This window comes from Gavia stellata, chromosome 3 (assembly GCF_030936135.1).
Source record: "Gavia stellata isolate bGavSte3 chromosome 3, bGavSte3.hap2, whole genome shotgun sequence".
NCBI lineage: Eukaryota > Metazoa > Chordata > Aves > Gaviiformes > Gaviidae > Gavia > Gavia stellata.
In genome coordinates, this window is record NC_082596.1 from 13,266,367 (window position 1) to 13,281,888 (window position 15,522).

Genomic DNA, 15,522 nt, shown 5'->3' on the forward strand with positions numbered 1-15,522 from the left:
TCCCGTTTTTTGCTTTTTTTTCAGCTGCTTCCCTGGTCATTACCCTCACAAAGAAATGCTTTGCAAACAACTCTAGAATAACTTCAGTACTGGCTGCCTCACACAGACAGCAGGATCAACTGTATGAGTGGCATGAACGTTATCTGAAAAGCATGCAAACGCTATAGAGCCAAAATAATGATAGCTTAATGTCACCATCATTTACTCCATTCAGATATTGTACCCTGTTCCTACAAAAAGCTTTCCACATAGTGCAGGGGAAAGGCAGGGATACTGTCTCTCCAGCTTACAGCATCCTTTGGGATTGCTCCAGGCTGCATGATACAGGTGCAAGAAGTAATGAGGAGGACATTACCCAACATGGTGGTAACTCTGACAATACTACCAATCATATGTTAAAGTATGGACTGCAGCGTTTAAAAACACTTTGCATGTTAAACTTGGTATTATGGAGAGGGTAAAACTGTATTGGCCACCACACACTGCTGTCTGTGGGGCACACTCAATTGAGCAGGGAGCAGAGCATCCTCCAAAATGCTATGCCACGATGCTCATTGAATCCACCACATGTTGAGGAACACGCGGACCACACCCCTTGTGTCAACATCGTGCCTGTATGACTCTGCAGCAAAGAGACCCATTGTGCATGCAGCATTTGCATCCTGGGGCTGTATATCCAGAATAGGCTTTTGTTGCATTGTGGGATCCCACTATTCTGTTCCCCCAAATTCATCACCTGCTGAGTCTGGTTAGCTGTCATTCTTTGTTTTGGTATTACAGAGATAAATTGTATTCTCACAAGAATGAAACTGAGGGTATAGCATTCAGAAGAGAAGAAAAAAAATAGAGCTGCTTAATTTTCAAGCATGTAGTGCACAAAGATGTCTTTTGTACATGATTCTGTCAAAGAGGAAGCACGTATACCCTATCATAATAGAAAAATGGGAATGCAGTTCATTTTGGATAAAGACAGTGATCAGTGAATGTTTTCTAACTTTGTGCTTTTCCCTTCCCTTTTTGACAAAATTCCTGAGAAATTTGAATACCATTAAATAAAATCTCCCACTAGAAAATATTAGTTACTTATATGCATCTATTTCCACCTTATTTGAAAGGTTTAGAGAAGCACATGTGTGTGTCAGAGCGTACAGTAGGATACGTATTTACAAACAACATTTGTGATAATGATGTGGCAATGAAAGTGTTACTTCGTGCTGTAAAGACCAAGAGAAATTATTGCATTGTTATTGTACCTTACTAATTGCTATTGTTGTAAAAATAACTTTCCATTTCAGTGAGATGGCTGCACTACAGCAGCTACCATTAGCGGTAAGTTGTATCCTAGCTGCTAACTGCATTAGAAAAGCCAGGTACCTAGATGGTCTTTAGTCTATCGCAAAGGTACATTGGTAAAGCAGGGTAAGGATTGGATTTGCGGTTTCTCCTTGAGATAAAACCCTTTGTCTTTAGACAGAGGACTCCTTTATCCAGAGCTGCAGCTCTTCTACCAGAGGTAGTAGAACACAGCATGAAACTTTTGAAGAATACCAACAAACAGACTTCCAGGCTATATCTCTACTTGTAAATAAAACAGGTCGTTCTCTGGCCAGGTGGGTACATGGCAGAGCATGGCCCACAACAATATGGCTAAATTCTCTTTATCCCACATGCAGAATGATCTTGTGCCTAATGTCTTTCACGAATCGTTTCTGCCCTGTGCTACCCCAAAGGCTAACCAGCCATTTAGCCTCTTCTGCTCGTCAGCAGGATGGCGGCATTTTCAGAAGGGCTTAAAAGCAGACTGCCGTGCTCTGGGGTGTCATAGCACTTCATTTACTGGAGTGCAGAGTGCCATGCCCTGGGGTAACATAACCCTTAATTAACAGTGGTGGTGCCCGTGCCTGGCAGCCCTTGGAAGCAAGAAGCCTGATCCACATGTTGCTATTTGAATGGAAATGCCAAAGCACTTGCAGTGCCCCCTTAAACCCCCTGAGTCCATGGTGTGTTTGTAGTTCTACTTGATTTAGGAGCCTAGGACCTATTTTCCAGTCTTATTTTAGAGTTTAGGCATTTAAAAGATCTGATTCATGATATTACAGGGGTTGAAAACATTGCTGACCTCCTGGTCTCAGAAACTTCTACCCTATTCTGAGAATCAGCAGAATAGAGGGTGTGCCAGCATTTCAGCCCTTGTGATTCACAGCTTGTCAGATTAGTAGGAACGGGCATGGTTTTCTGTTTATATTGATATGTCAGGCTGTAAACTACTGCTGCAGCTGTGGACTTTGAGTTATTATCCCCGATAGATCTAGCTCAGGATAACCACATGTACTATTTTGCCAAAATAAAGAAAACACCAGCTTTATCACATTATATATCCCCAATTATCTTGTTTGAATGAATGCATCAACACAAGAAAGGTTTGTGGGACCAGTTTTTATTCAGCTGATTGGGATTGTAAGCTCTTAGTACTTACAAACGTACTGCAGAGACAGCGCCTGGTTCTGAATGCATCTGATCAGACGTTTATATTGGCCTATTGTTAAAGTGGTACAAACAAACAATATTTGATCTGGTATGAAGATGCCTAGTATGAAGTTATTACCTTTAAATGATTTGAATAAGCCTGAACTAGCAGAACAAAGTTAAATAGGATCAGCACCGTGTGTCAGGTGGTGACAGCTATTTGTGGATCCATTCTAGGAGCCCTAGTGATAGATAAAGCATTTCAGCAAAGCCCAGCATGAACTTCACAGTTTAGATGGTGTGATCAAAGGTCAAGGAAGAACCTGGCCCAAACTTCTGTCATTCAGAGAGACTAATGCAAAATTGTTTCCCATGTATCTATTGTGCCTCTGTTTTCCTAGTCAACCAATAAACGCCATCATCATGGTTTTGATGCAGACCGAGATGCCAAGAAAATACATAGCGCCTGCAAAGGAGCAGGTAAGAAAGCTCTTGTTTTTTATATAAAGGGCAATTCAATATTATAAAGAGCATATACTTAAGCTTAGGGCAGAACAACTGTTCCAACCAGTTTCAGGTAATCTTTATGATTTCTGTCACTTACTGACTCAAAGAACATGCACACCCATGAAGTTTTATATGAGTAAGATAAATGGGAAGGGAAGCCAGCTTGTTCCTCAAAGACTGGTAAGATCTAGTTTGTTAATTACTTGGCTCCAGGGGATTGGGATAAACATGATATTTGCTCCTTGCAATAGGACCATCAAGCTGTCAAGACTGATATGACAGTCATGGGCTCCAGCTGGTCAGGTCGGATTAAGGTCATGGTTATATGTCCTTTCCCAGGCCTTCAAGGACCAGTAAAAAACATCACCACCTCCATATGTTCATCAAAGCCCACTGCAGCTCCATCAGCTGAAAGGAATATACAGTGCTCTCAATCTGCATCAGTGATTTAACCAAAAATACTGGCTCTCACCATCTTCTAAGGTAGTTTGAAGTAAGCTGGCTGACTGTGCACTAATGTGAATGAGGAATCTACAGTGCTCATGGGATCCTCAGGTCCGTGGAAGTGACAATGTCCAGCAGAGGAAGAACAGCCAGGCAGCACACAAGAGCAATAAGTTATTAATTCACTCCAGGCATTTACACAGCAAATATGTATTTAAGCATTTCTTCCTGGTATAGCACTGACATTCAGAATCAGCTAGTTAAGTGCTGAATTTTAGGAACTGTTCTCATCCTATCAACTGAGTCCCCTCAAGACAGTTCCCCAGAGGACTCTCCTACTGAGAGTTTAACCCCATACTGTCAGATAGGAGGGCTTTTCCTTCTAAAATTGGACCATGCCTTCTGCCTTGGTTCAAAGCAGGAAGAACTGGACAAGATGCCCTAAACTTGTCCTTTATGTTCCTGGTGGTGATATGCAGGGATGAAAATGCATCAGCTGCTGCTGAATGCCAATATCATTTGTATTTTTATCCTTTGTACTGATAGCTCCTTGGAAACCCTTGTTGGTCCCTGCTCCCGAGAGCCTGCAATGAGGGACGGCACAAAGCCCAATAGGTGGATGGAACAGATGGAAGAGCACAAAGAAATCATGGGCCAGCGTCCACCAGCGTGACATGCGTGCATCAGCAGACCTGGCATATGGCTTGATGCCTTTGATCTGCCATCTAAACCCTTTATAGCCTATGTACATTTTGGCAGTGCCTATCACATGCAGGGTCATAGGTCTCTCCTGATACACATTCTCCATTTCAGTACTTGTCTTGAAGAAATAATGCCTGAGGCAAGCTGCTGGCCCTTAGATGGAAGTGCACCAGAACACGTGTGTTAATGCAATAGCTACCCTATTGTGTCTTTCAGGCATCCAAGTGACATCACTGCAGTCCTGTCCCTTTAGCCACAAACATAAGAAATGCCTTCCAGCAGCTTTGTTTAGTGCAAACATCTGTTTATATGGCTGAGGGGCAAGAAAAGTACAAGAACAAGGTCATTGCCTTCAGTAAGCTGCTTCCATCCATTGCACAAGTTACAGCTCAAAGCTGCCCTGGGTCTTTCTGCTGGAGGGACGCTGCATGTTCAGTTCCTCCGCGGGTTCCCAAGAGATGCAGCTGCTGTGGTGCCCATCACCGGGGCACCCCAAGCTCCCACTTCACTCTCGCTTATTTTTGCCAAGCAAAACAGCATCAGCAGAGACTCAGACTGTGAAGGCTGGTTCCTGCTCCTCTTCCTGACTCCATTTAGCGCAAAGCACAACCCATTTTATAAAGGATGTACATTCAGGCTGTGGGTTAATGAAGCTGATTTAAACACAACCTCACCTACCCTGGCCTCTCGCCCCACGCCGTTTGTTCTGTTGTGCTGGCACAAGCGTTCACGCCCTTAATGAACTGGATCTGGTGGCTGATCCCTCAGGACTGCTCAAACAAGCATTGTCACCAAAAATGTGTATGTCAGCCTGGGCACTGGCATAACCCTGATTTTAGGAGCCGTGTCTGGCCTTCTCAAACAGGAGACTCAATTTCCCTGATAAAATATAAGCAGCACAAGATGGTGAGCTTTTATTTTATGGTCTGAACATTGTAGCTGGCTATAGTTAAATATATCCTCAAAAGAACCTTCGATGCTACAAATCCTGAAGTTGGCACCAGTGGGAATATACGTTTAGCAATTTTTTTCTCTTTAGAGATCATGTTTTCTTTCCTCTGCATTAGACTCCTGATTAAATAATTCCTATGCACAACTTCTTTTTCAGGAACTGATGAAAAGAAAATTATTGAAGTCTTGTCGAGTCGAACATCAGAGCAGAGACAACAAATAAAACAGAAGTACAAGGCTCTGTATAGCAAGGTATTTCGAAATAAATGGCCTCTCTGATTCAAACAGCGTGCCTGATGATAGAAATATAGCCTACAGGTCTCTGCTTTTGAAAATATCAAGGGCACAGTGGATTTAAGGAGGACACCAGTTAATTTATGATTCAGCAATTTATTTTATCGCCTAAAATACCGATTCCATTTCCAGTCTTAGGCCTCAGAGTCTTCTTGAAATCAGCCTTAACCAGATCACAGCATTTTAATCAAAGTTGGGAGAGCTAGAAAATAGTTCATAACTGAAACAAAAATATTTCAGATCTTGTTCATCTTCAGCACATTCAGAAAAAGGAATTAATGTAAAAGGGAAATTTTAAGTCAGAATGCCTCTCAGACCAGATGCAAATTCAGAGGAACTATTTGATCTTACATCATTATATTTCTGTTGAGTTTAATAGATGTAGTATTGATTTCTTCCAGTGATGAAGTAGAATACACATGGTAAAACTGAGAAGTCTCATTGGGCACTTGATTTCTGGAGGAGGAAACATAGACTGCCTTAATGATTTTGCGTGTAAGAAAAAGAAAGCTTTCAATATATTATTTAGGTAAACAGCTGAATCCTGCAGAGCTTGTTATTAAATTGGTATTTTCTTAAGGTCTGCGTGCTCATTAGTCAATGTTAATAAGACAGGCAGCACTGAACCTGAAAGCCGCCTATATGTAAAACTTACAGCAAGCATGATAAAGATTTTGGTTACATAAATAGTATAGATTCAGTTCTATAATGAGGATTAATAAAAATAGGTATTAGAAATGAGCAAATGCCATGAGACTTCCCAGTTACATCAGCATGTAGCAACCCTTCTCGCTTGCCTGGGCAGCCGGAATCTCTGGGGAAGGAGCCACAAGTCATACCATTTCGGTCTCCTGCTGCTCGAGGAAGCGATGTTTGTGGTGCGCGTGTTGAAACTGCTCCAACACCGATGTCAGCTTCTGACTTCAACAGATTGAGTGTTCACTTGTGATTGTGTAAGAGGGTGTTTAAGAACGATAGGTTTAGAGCTGGGCTTCTCGTTCATTGTTCTGAACTTGTCAAGTACTTCCCATACTACAGGAAATGTTAACTTCAGATAGGGCTTCAAATAAATCATCAGTAGGCATCCTTCTCAGCATACATACACTGGCTAGTTCTTCTCCAGGGTCTTACTAAATTTTGAATTAAGTAGATCATATCACAGAAGGTTGATTTTTTTAATTTTTTTTTTTTGGTGGAAAAAATGCTGATTGCTTGGCACCAAAGCACTTTGTAGAAATGTGTTGCTTTTTCCAGAAGTAAATTTTAACCAAAACTGGAAGAGAAGTTTGGTAAGTTTGATCCCTTCTGTTGCAGCTCTTTTGAAAAGGGAAGTTTCTGCGTTGTGTTTCAGAGTAAAATCTCCTGTTAAGCTTTTAAAAACACTAGTTTGCATTTAATTAAACAAGTAAGAGTCAAAACTGGACTGATATCGGCTGTTATTTGAAGATGGAACAATCATTCAATCTGAAATTAAAATTTTTAGGGAATTTATTTTGCAAAAAAAATCCATGTATCTAAAGGCTTTTTTATGTTTTTGTCCCCTTTTGGTACAGAAGCAGCTTTGAAATAATGAAATTCCCCAAAACAATTTAAGAAACCCTCTAATCCCACCTCAGCTTTTATGCTAACCCTTCTGACTGTCCCTGTAGGATTTGGAAGAGGACCTCAAGGGAGACCTGAGTGGGAATTTCGAAAAGGCTGTGCTGGCTCTGCTAGACCTGCCCTGTGAGTACGAGGCCCGAGAGCTTCAGAAGGCGATGAAAGGCGCTGGGACGGATGAGTCGCTGCTGATCGAGATTCTCTGCACACGAAACAATAAGGTTGGGACACCATGTGTGACCTTCCTTAGGTAGCAGGGCAAAGAGCTCGCCAAGAGCACCCTCCCAGAAGGAGCAGGAGGGATCAGACTCTTGCAGGAGTTAAGAGCAATATAATTCACATTCCTCCCTTGGTTTGACTCACACCTCCCATGGACAGCACAAGGGTAACACTGATGATAAAGAAATCCCCGGGTGCCTGGTAAAGGCAGCTTTGGCACTGCTTTGACTGTTCAGAGGTGGCTCCCGCCAGGTACGGGAATGTTATCCTCTTCAAAAGGCCCTTTAGCTTACGCCTAAACACAAGTGAAACTAGAGGGACACCTGCACAAGTCAGGCATCTCTCGAAATGCTGTCCTGAACTGGGCTGGGTTTGAGTTGTGTCTCTGCGCTGCGGTGAGTCCCAGCATGAGCGGGAATAGGAATTTGGCTTCTCCTGCGTCCACGCCTGCTATGCCTCAAGCAACATCAGGGTGGTACTGACTTGCTGGGGTTTTGTTTGCTTATTTATTTATTAATGAAATAAATTTTTTTATTTGTTTATTTATTTATAATTTTTTTCCTTATTTATTAATTTGCTTTTTTTTTTAATTATTTGCCTAGGAAATTGTAAACATAAAGGAGGCATACAAACGGCGTAAGTAGTACTGTCTTTCAAACACCTTCATTTAAAGCCTTTGTCACTGGGTGAACCCTCACAGGTTTTTTTTCTCCACAGTCTTTGATAGGGATCTAGAGTCTGATGTTAAAAGTGACACAAGTGGCTCCCTACAGAAGATATTAGTCACTGTGCTAGAGGTAAGGCTCAGGGCTTTACTCATGCATCTACCTGATAGAGATATTTCCTTTTGTCTATCCTGTCTACCCTGGGTAATCATAATAAGTGTTAGCTGGCATTTATAATAAAGTAATACAATAATGAGGTAATTATAATAAGCAAAAGGCATTCTTCATTATAAGAGCCTTTTATATTTACAACTTTTTAATATAATTGAAGGAGTTATATAAAATCAGAAGGAATTTTATAAATTCTAATAATTTAAAGACAACAGCATCGTTTTATTACTATTTATACCACAGTAATGGCTAGAATACCCACTCAGGGTCATGGCTACATTATGCTGAATTTGGCCTAAAACAAGCAAATTCTGATTTCCATCTCAACTGAGGAATTTACAATTCAGATAGATACAGAAAAAGTAAGAAAGAGATGGCTGTTAATTTTCCATTCACAAAAAAGCGCGTATTTTCCAGTATGACATGCTTTAAACCAGCTATATATAATCACAGAACCATAGAATATCTCAAGTTGGAAGGGACCCACAAGGATCATCGAGTCCAACTCCCTGTCCTCACAGGACTACCTAAGAGCATTGCCCAGACACTTCTTGAACTCTGACAGGCTTGAAAAAAATTAACATCTCTATAAAGACACAGTACAACTAGGAAGAGTAGGATCATGCCTAGGAATGCAATATGGTGGCCAGTCTAAGCAGACAGCCCTTAGAAATGAAAAGATTCAGTAAATAAAGAAGCTTTAAAGACCTAACAGTCACATTGCTAAATACACCACAATTAGACTCCCATTCTGGAAAAGCATGGATACCTATCTCTTCAACCTCTTGGGATATATTTTCAGGAGTGACAAATACATATTATTCATAGATCATTTTCATAGATTAATCCTTCATAATTTCTACCAGGAATTACAGTGTTAGTGAATACTCAGAGTATATAGGTTAGTCAAGAAAATACTTTGCAGTTATCAGGGCATATGCAGCACCACAAAAACCATCAGCACTGCACTGCAGGTACTGGGAACCTTTTTGGAGTAGCTGGGGGATGGAGACACCAGCTGCTTTCCTAAGAAACTTTGCAGTTTGAGCCCAAGGTGCTGTACGTACCCAGCAGCTCAGCCCTCCGGGGGTGAAACCAAATGCCGTGTTGGGGCAGCCCTGCCCCAGCTCTGTCTGCACATTTCAGCCCCATTCCCACCCCAGCGTCTGGCCACACACACTACCACTTCCCACCAGTGGAAAAACACCCGCAAAAAATGGCAGAAAGCAGATCCAAAGAACAAGCCAGGTGGGAAGGGACCACCCTCTGGTCTGGCTCCTCTGGTCTGGCCCTCCTCAAAGCAAGGCTAATTCCAAACTCAGATCAGGTTTTCCTCTGACTTTGTCTTCTGCTCCAGACACGTGCTGGCTGGGGGAGGGAGCGGGAACACCCACGGGATGGCAAGGAGGCTAGGGACAAGGGGGGCAGCAGGCCACCCTGCCGCAGGGCAGCATCCGCAGGGTATGGTCTAATGCCATGCGGCTGCCCAGCCCCGATAGTCACTTCCTGCTCCAGAGGCATCAGAGTTGCCATCTCATAAGGGTCCCAGCACACAGCAAATAAATCTGAGGGATAAACCTTACCATACATGCTTCACCTCTAAAGTCAGGAAAACCAGGGGCTGTGGTAAACATGACCAGACCACGCAAAACTCTACCACCGAGTCCCACCGTGCCCCATTACGAGGCATTGTCAGCAGATGGCAGCAAAACTATAACCAAAAGATTTGTGAGGACCCCGAGCTGACAACCTTCCTTTCCGCTACGCAATGTCACCCGCACTTGGTCTGGTTTTTTTTACTGTCATGTCCTTTCCTGTAGGCAACCCGGGATGAGACCCAACAGGTCAATGCAGAGCTCGCTGAGCAAGATGCTACAGATCTGTATAAAGTAAGTGCAATCCTGGAAAAATCCCGGTTTGCCCCATGCCGCGCAGCAAGGGCTGCCTTGGGGGGGACAAAAGACACCAAGTACGAGCGCAATTAAGGAGATGAGCAAGGGGGGCACAGGCTGGAGCTTGGTGGATCAAGGGCTCTGGCTGAATTTTTGTCTCTACTGTGAAGCACTTCAGAAAAATAACATGCAATCTTTAAGGCAGGAGAAGGCCGCTGGGGAACAGAGGAGCTGGCTTTCAACGTGGTCTTAGCAAAGAGAAGCTATAGTCAGCTGAGAGCTACTTTTCAAGCCTATGAAAAGGTGAGTTAATCTCTTGTGTGATTGTGGGTTGCATAGGGCCTGACATGTAATTTGCAGACCCTACAACGACATGTCGAGCAGGCAATCCCTTATTTGCCATTTTAAAACTTCTGAATGCTTTAAGAATCTTGGAAAAACATTTCTATACGACTGGATACTGATCTTATGGAAAGACACAGGGGATAAAAGCTGTATCTTCTGCCAGTGAAGAACCTATTCCCCTTTATAACCCACACAACATCCAGCCAAATAGATGTCACAATGTCATTTCCTTCCCACAGCTGCATGACGGTGGGTGTCCCCACTCCTTCACAGGAGGCTCAGCAGAGCGGCAGGTTCACAAACTCCTGCCCTGAAGCAGGGTTTTGCTTTTCTAGTCTTTTCCTCTCCTCCAAAGCAGAGCCTGACAAGGTCTCTCATCCTGATCCCCCTGCTTCACATGCTCATATTGGCTGGGCAGAGGCACATCTCCAGCCTCTTCCTCTCTGTCCACGCTGGGCAGGCAGCCTGTGCAAGAACTTTGCTGCACTCTCCTCTGTCTCCAAGCATAAGGCAAAGTAGATAGCAGGATCCCGACTGTCTGGTACTTCTCCCTATGTCACCCACCAGGGGCATTTTACTCATGCCTGGACCTGGAACCGACCTCCACTGAGACCTCTCACCTGGAAATTACCTGTGAAAGTCAAAGCAATGGGAGATCCAAGGTCCTCCTCCTGGCAGCAAGGTGGAAGCTCAGCAGAGACATTTCTTCTCAGGAGAGGGTCCACCCTCCAGCCTCTGGCTCATAATCCTGAACTTCCCTGGGACAACTCTTGAGTTCATCAGAAAACTGTAACCCTAGGCACTGAAGATGAAAAAAACTCCAGTTAAGGCCATATTTCAGTGTCAGCACAATAGGGAACCCATAGTTGGAAAAATGTTTGCAGCTTAATCCAAGTTTTGGTTTGTTGCTGGCAGGAGAACAAAACCAGTCACTAACTGATACTCTCTCCCTTGGAGTGGCCCAAACCCTGGGGGTTCAGTTAAATGCTCCGATAGCCAAGCTACCTTGGCTTTTTGATTCCTAAAGCCAAGCAGATCAGGTTGCCCAAACCGATCCACCACATCCTGCCTGGCTGTATTTGAAGTAGAAGTGGGCCAAGATTAAAGCCATGCAAACATCAGTCCTTCTCTGCATTTGGAAAGATAAATAGGGCTAGATCTAAACCAGGTTAAGGGTTTGCAGGACTTAAGCCCAAATCCTCAGAAGGTACCTCTTCCCTCCTTGTACCTATGGTCTCCCAGCTCTGACCTAGAAGTCCACTGGAGTCTTGAACCATGCAGGACCATCCTGATAGGAAAAACAGAGTAAAGTAAAAGGCTTTGAGGTTCACGAAGTTCAAAAAAGTCAGGATAAACTCTGTTTTGAAGTGGCAGTCTGTTTTTCCCCTTTCCTACAGAATAATACAAAAACTCGGGAACAACTGCAGTGCTTGTAAACTTTCCCTGGGAAGCCAAAGACAATAAGTAACAAAACTTCACAGAGCTGGTAAAACTCCAAAAATTATCTTATTTGTGTGGGAGCCATCCAGAGCCTTTGATAGAGGGGTTAGAGGAAGCTCGAACAGTTTCTCCTGACTAGGCATCACTCAAGAAGAAGCTGCAGCTTCTTTGTCCTAGAAGCCCTCAGATACACACAACTGCTTCATTTAGGTTGTCCATCTCTTAACCATTGTGCCTTACCTGGCTGCATAGACCTTCTTCTCTTGGTGCCAGTGGATCTGTGAGCACTTACACCAGAGGAGAACTTTGTTTGCTCTTGAATTACTCCCTTGGAAAGGCTCTAAAGGATCTGAATTGGCCTTTTGCCATTGGATCCTAAATCTGATGCTAGTTTTATGGCAGTGGGATGACATGTGCAGACAGTGGCTCTGATGTCTCCTTTTTGTTGTCCTCATAGGTGTGTGGGAAGGACATAGAAGAATCCATTAAAAATGAAACATCGGGAGATCTGGAGAAGGCTTATCTCACTCTTGGTAAAAAAAAAAAAAAGTGTCAAGAGCTTTCTTTTCTGGTTCTTGCCATCATCTGACACTGGTTATTGGGGGTCTGTGTACAGCCCAGCGACAGACATCGAGGTAGCCCTAAACTGAGCTGACATATCTGCCAGGAAAAGAAAAGGCAGTTTTCAGTAGTGATTTGGACCCCTTGGTTTTAGAAATAACACCTGCTAGGCACCGCTTCTCTCCACGCAGCTAAATTATTTGCCCCCTAACACAGGGCACCCACCTCCAAGCTGCCCCTGAGGCCATGGCTTTTGATAACTTCCAGCGGATGCCTGGGCATCGTTGGAAGTGTGCTAGCCAGCCACCACAAAAATGTACAGGGTCCTCGACAGCAGTTTAGCATTGGGGATGGCTGTGACCAGTATTTAAGCCCGTGCCCTGGCCCTGGTTAGCTTACTGGTATTGCTGTTATCCATCTGGATCTGGGCTCTTCCAAATCTTGCCCCTGTGAGCTGTGGAATGAGCAGCTACCCCAAGAATAGATGGGCAAGAGGAACTGCAGAGGGGCAAGTGCTTGTTCTCATTCATTTCATTTGCACTGTGGAATGGCAGAGTACTCGGTGCTGATCATCTCAGTGTGTAAAATGCTTTCCCTGTAGAGAAATGTACATCGCTGTTCAGACTCCAAGACTTATCCTTGCATACTGATAGGGGACCAGTCACAGAATGAAAGCCCTACCAGCTCATATGTCTAAGCATAAACCCTAGAGAGTTTCCTTTATTTCTTCCTTATTTATTTCCTTCTCATTTAAGATGTATCACAAAGTGTAAATATACAAGCAATGAAGTCTCTTACTGTTTTCTTTAGTCAGCTGTGCCAAAGACTGCCCAGGTTACTTCGCTACACTTCTGCACAAGTCGATGAAAGGAGGTGGGACTGATGAAGAGACCTTGATTCGCATCCTTGTGACCAGGGCTGAGGTATGGTACCCTGCGACCTGTAATATCTCACATCAGCTCTGGGAGAAATACCAATGTAGAGAGTATGGAGTCAGTCCTGGTAGGTCATGTGCTCAATCAACCCATTTCAGCCCAATGACATCAGTGGTCACACTCTGCTTTTGTAGCCGGGCAACTCTGATTTTGGTATTACATCTATTTCTGTTTTCAGAAGAACTAAAGCAGAAAGCATGCAGGCAATTTCAAGTGGAGTCAACTGTACCTAGTTAAAACTAGCACATGGGAAGGTCTGGCCCCAATAGGATGTTAAAAGTAAAATCCTAGTTAAGTAATGATAAATCAGCAGTTCCCAAAATTGAGAATTGCTTATAAACATATGTTGCCAATTCTCTCTGATTCCAGCTGGGAAAAACAGATGGGGAAAAGGGAATAAAAATAAAGAGCCAAAGTAGATAATTGTCATTTTAAAAAGCACAAAACTGCACAAGACTTTTGAGATCTTAAACACAGTCTTTACAGTCTTTAAGCCTTCCTTCCTTGTAAGCTGTGTAGACTGTAACCCCAGGGCTGTTTCAGTCTTGACATAGAGGAGGAGTTGTTCACAGGGACGAGGAGAGCATATTTCTCAATGATCAGCAGTGTGAGAAATTAGTCTCCAGGGTAGTCTCTCTGTTAAGACATGGTCCAATCATGCTAACATTTAAAACCCTCAGTGATAAAGATCAGAACTGTGCCATGGGTGCCTTTTCACAGGAAAGCTTGGGACAAGGCATTTAATTCTCCCCCGTGTAGTAACCAGAAAAATACTTTTGTGGGTAGAACAAAACTCTCTTTTAGCCATACTCCAAGAAGTGCCTCTTTTCCTGCTTGCCACCACAGAGTGGCCTCAGGAGCTCACAGTGCCCTGTGTGAGTTTGTCCAGTACCAAGGCTGTGCTCGCACGGCACCACTGAGCACCAGACAGAGATGCCCCCAGCCACCCTGGCATGGATCTCCACACAGGCCCATACCCCTCTTTGCAGCTAGCGTCCCCTCACCACACCATCTGACATGGGCTTACCTCAAATCTGAATGTTAAGCTGAAAGTCCTCCAAGATTTTTAGACTTCCTGCTTTCTCCTCTCCTCCTCCCACTGGGTGCGGTGGACCTTGGATCAGACCCCAGGGGTTCTGGTAGGAGCGGAGCACATTACTCAAAGCACATCCCACTCTTCTAAAGAGGCTCTTGGTGTCTCCTCAGAGTGACCTGCCAGCAATAAAGGAGAAGTTCCAGCAAATGTACAAGAAGTCGTTAGCTGAAGCTGTCCGATCTGATACCTCTGGAGACTTCAGAAAGTTGCTGCTGGCTCTTTTGCACTAAAAAGCCATCAAGAATGAAGAGGCATGCTGAGCAGCCACCTCTTGATTAGTTTCCAAAATAGCATCCAAAAAATGTGGCATTAGCACAAAGAAAAAAATCCAATTTATTTTCTTTCCAGCTGGGAAATGTGTTGCCAAGTAATGCTGGACGTGAGGCTTATGTTATGGCTATCTCGCCAAATGTCCTTAAGCAATAAAGACATGTTAAAAAAACCCAATCTAAATTGACCTCTTTTTGTTTGCATATGTGGAGGAATCTTCTGTCATTGTTTCTTCTGGGTAGATTTTCTGTCTTTCTCTTGTTCTGAAGATTATCCCTGTTCTTTCCGCAATTCGACGGGTGCCATGTCATGCCGTTACAGTCCTGCCAAGAGAAAATGGATAGTAATTTCATCTCAGCCCATTATCACAGCTCTTTAAACAACCTGAGGGCTATGAATTAATGATTTAAGTCAGGCTCTTATTAAAATCCTGCTATCGATGGGGAAGGTCTGAGTGATTTCCCTGTCTGTGAGTTGCCCTTTCAGCATAGTCACCTCCTAAGTTACCCTATGAAGGAGAAACGGACTTGCAGACCCTGTTGGCACCACCTCCTGGGATATGGTGCAGGGGCACAGCTGCGAAAGAGATGGGGCTTCATGAGGTGGATCTGCCAGGCAGAGAAATGCTGTTTCCACAGAGGCAGACATGGGCCTCAGGACAGCTGCCTGGTCTCCATCCTTGGAGGTTTCCAAGACCTGACTGGATAAAACCCTGAGCAACCTTGTCTAGTCTCATGGTTGACCCGGCTTTGAGCAGGAGGTTGAACTACAGACCACCGGAGGTCCCTTCCTCCCTGAATTACCCTAAAATCCTATAATTGTATGACAGAAGATGTAGATGAAAAATAACATGACAGGGCCTGACAAATAAGAAGAGAGTCTGGGTCAAGGAGATGGGCTTGTGAGTGTTTCTCTGTGCCTGGCCCCTTCCCCCTTTTGAGTGTACCACTCTATGAGGGGAGGGG

General features: G+C 43.8%; 1 protein-coding gene across 1 annotated transcript; it reads left to right on the top strand.

Moving 5' to 3' along the window:
* The first annotated feature begins 1,299 nt into the window (after window positions 1-1,299).
* Window positions 1,300-14,517, top strand: ANXA13 (annexin A13). Its single transcript, XM_059836324.1, has 11 exons — window positions 1,300-1,329; window positions 2,868-2,946; window positions 5,228-5,322; window positions 7,014-7,184; window positions 7,785-7,818; window positions 7,900-7,979; window positions 9,839-9,907; window positions 10,112-10,213; window positions 12,153-12,228; window positions 13,067-13,179; window positions 14,398-14,517. The coding sequence occupies exons 1-11, from the start codon at window positions 1,300-1,302 to the stop codon at window positions 14,515-14,517; spliced, it is 969 nt and encodes a 322-aa protein (XP_059692307.1).
* The last annotated feature ends 1,005 nt before the right edge of the window (window positions 14,518-15,522 follow it).

Excerpts from the sequence above, each read along its gene's own strand:
- ANXA13 (XM_059836324.1), top strand. The coding sequence starts at position 1,300 with ATGGCTGCACTACAGCAGCTACCATTAGCG. Across the intron at positions 7,185-7,784 it reads TCTGCACACGAAACAATAAG|GAAATTGTAAACATAAAGGA; the intron begins GTTGGGACACCA and ends TTATTTGCCTAG. Across the intron at positions 10,214-12,152 it reads CTTTTCAAGCCTATGAAAAG|GTGTGTGGGAAGGACATAGA; the intron begins GTGAGTTAATCT and ends TTGTCCTCATAG.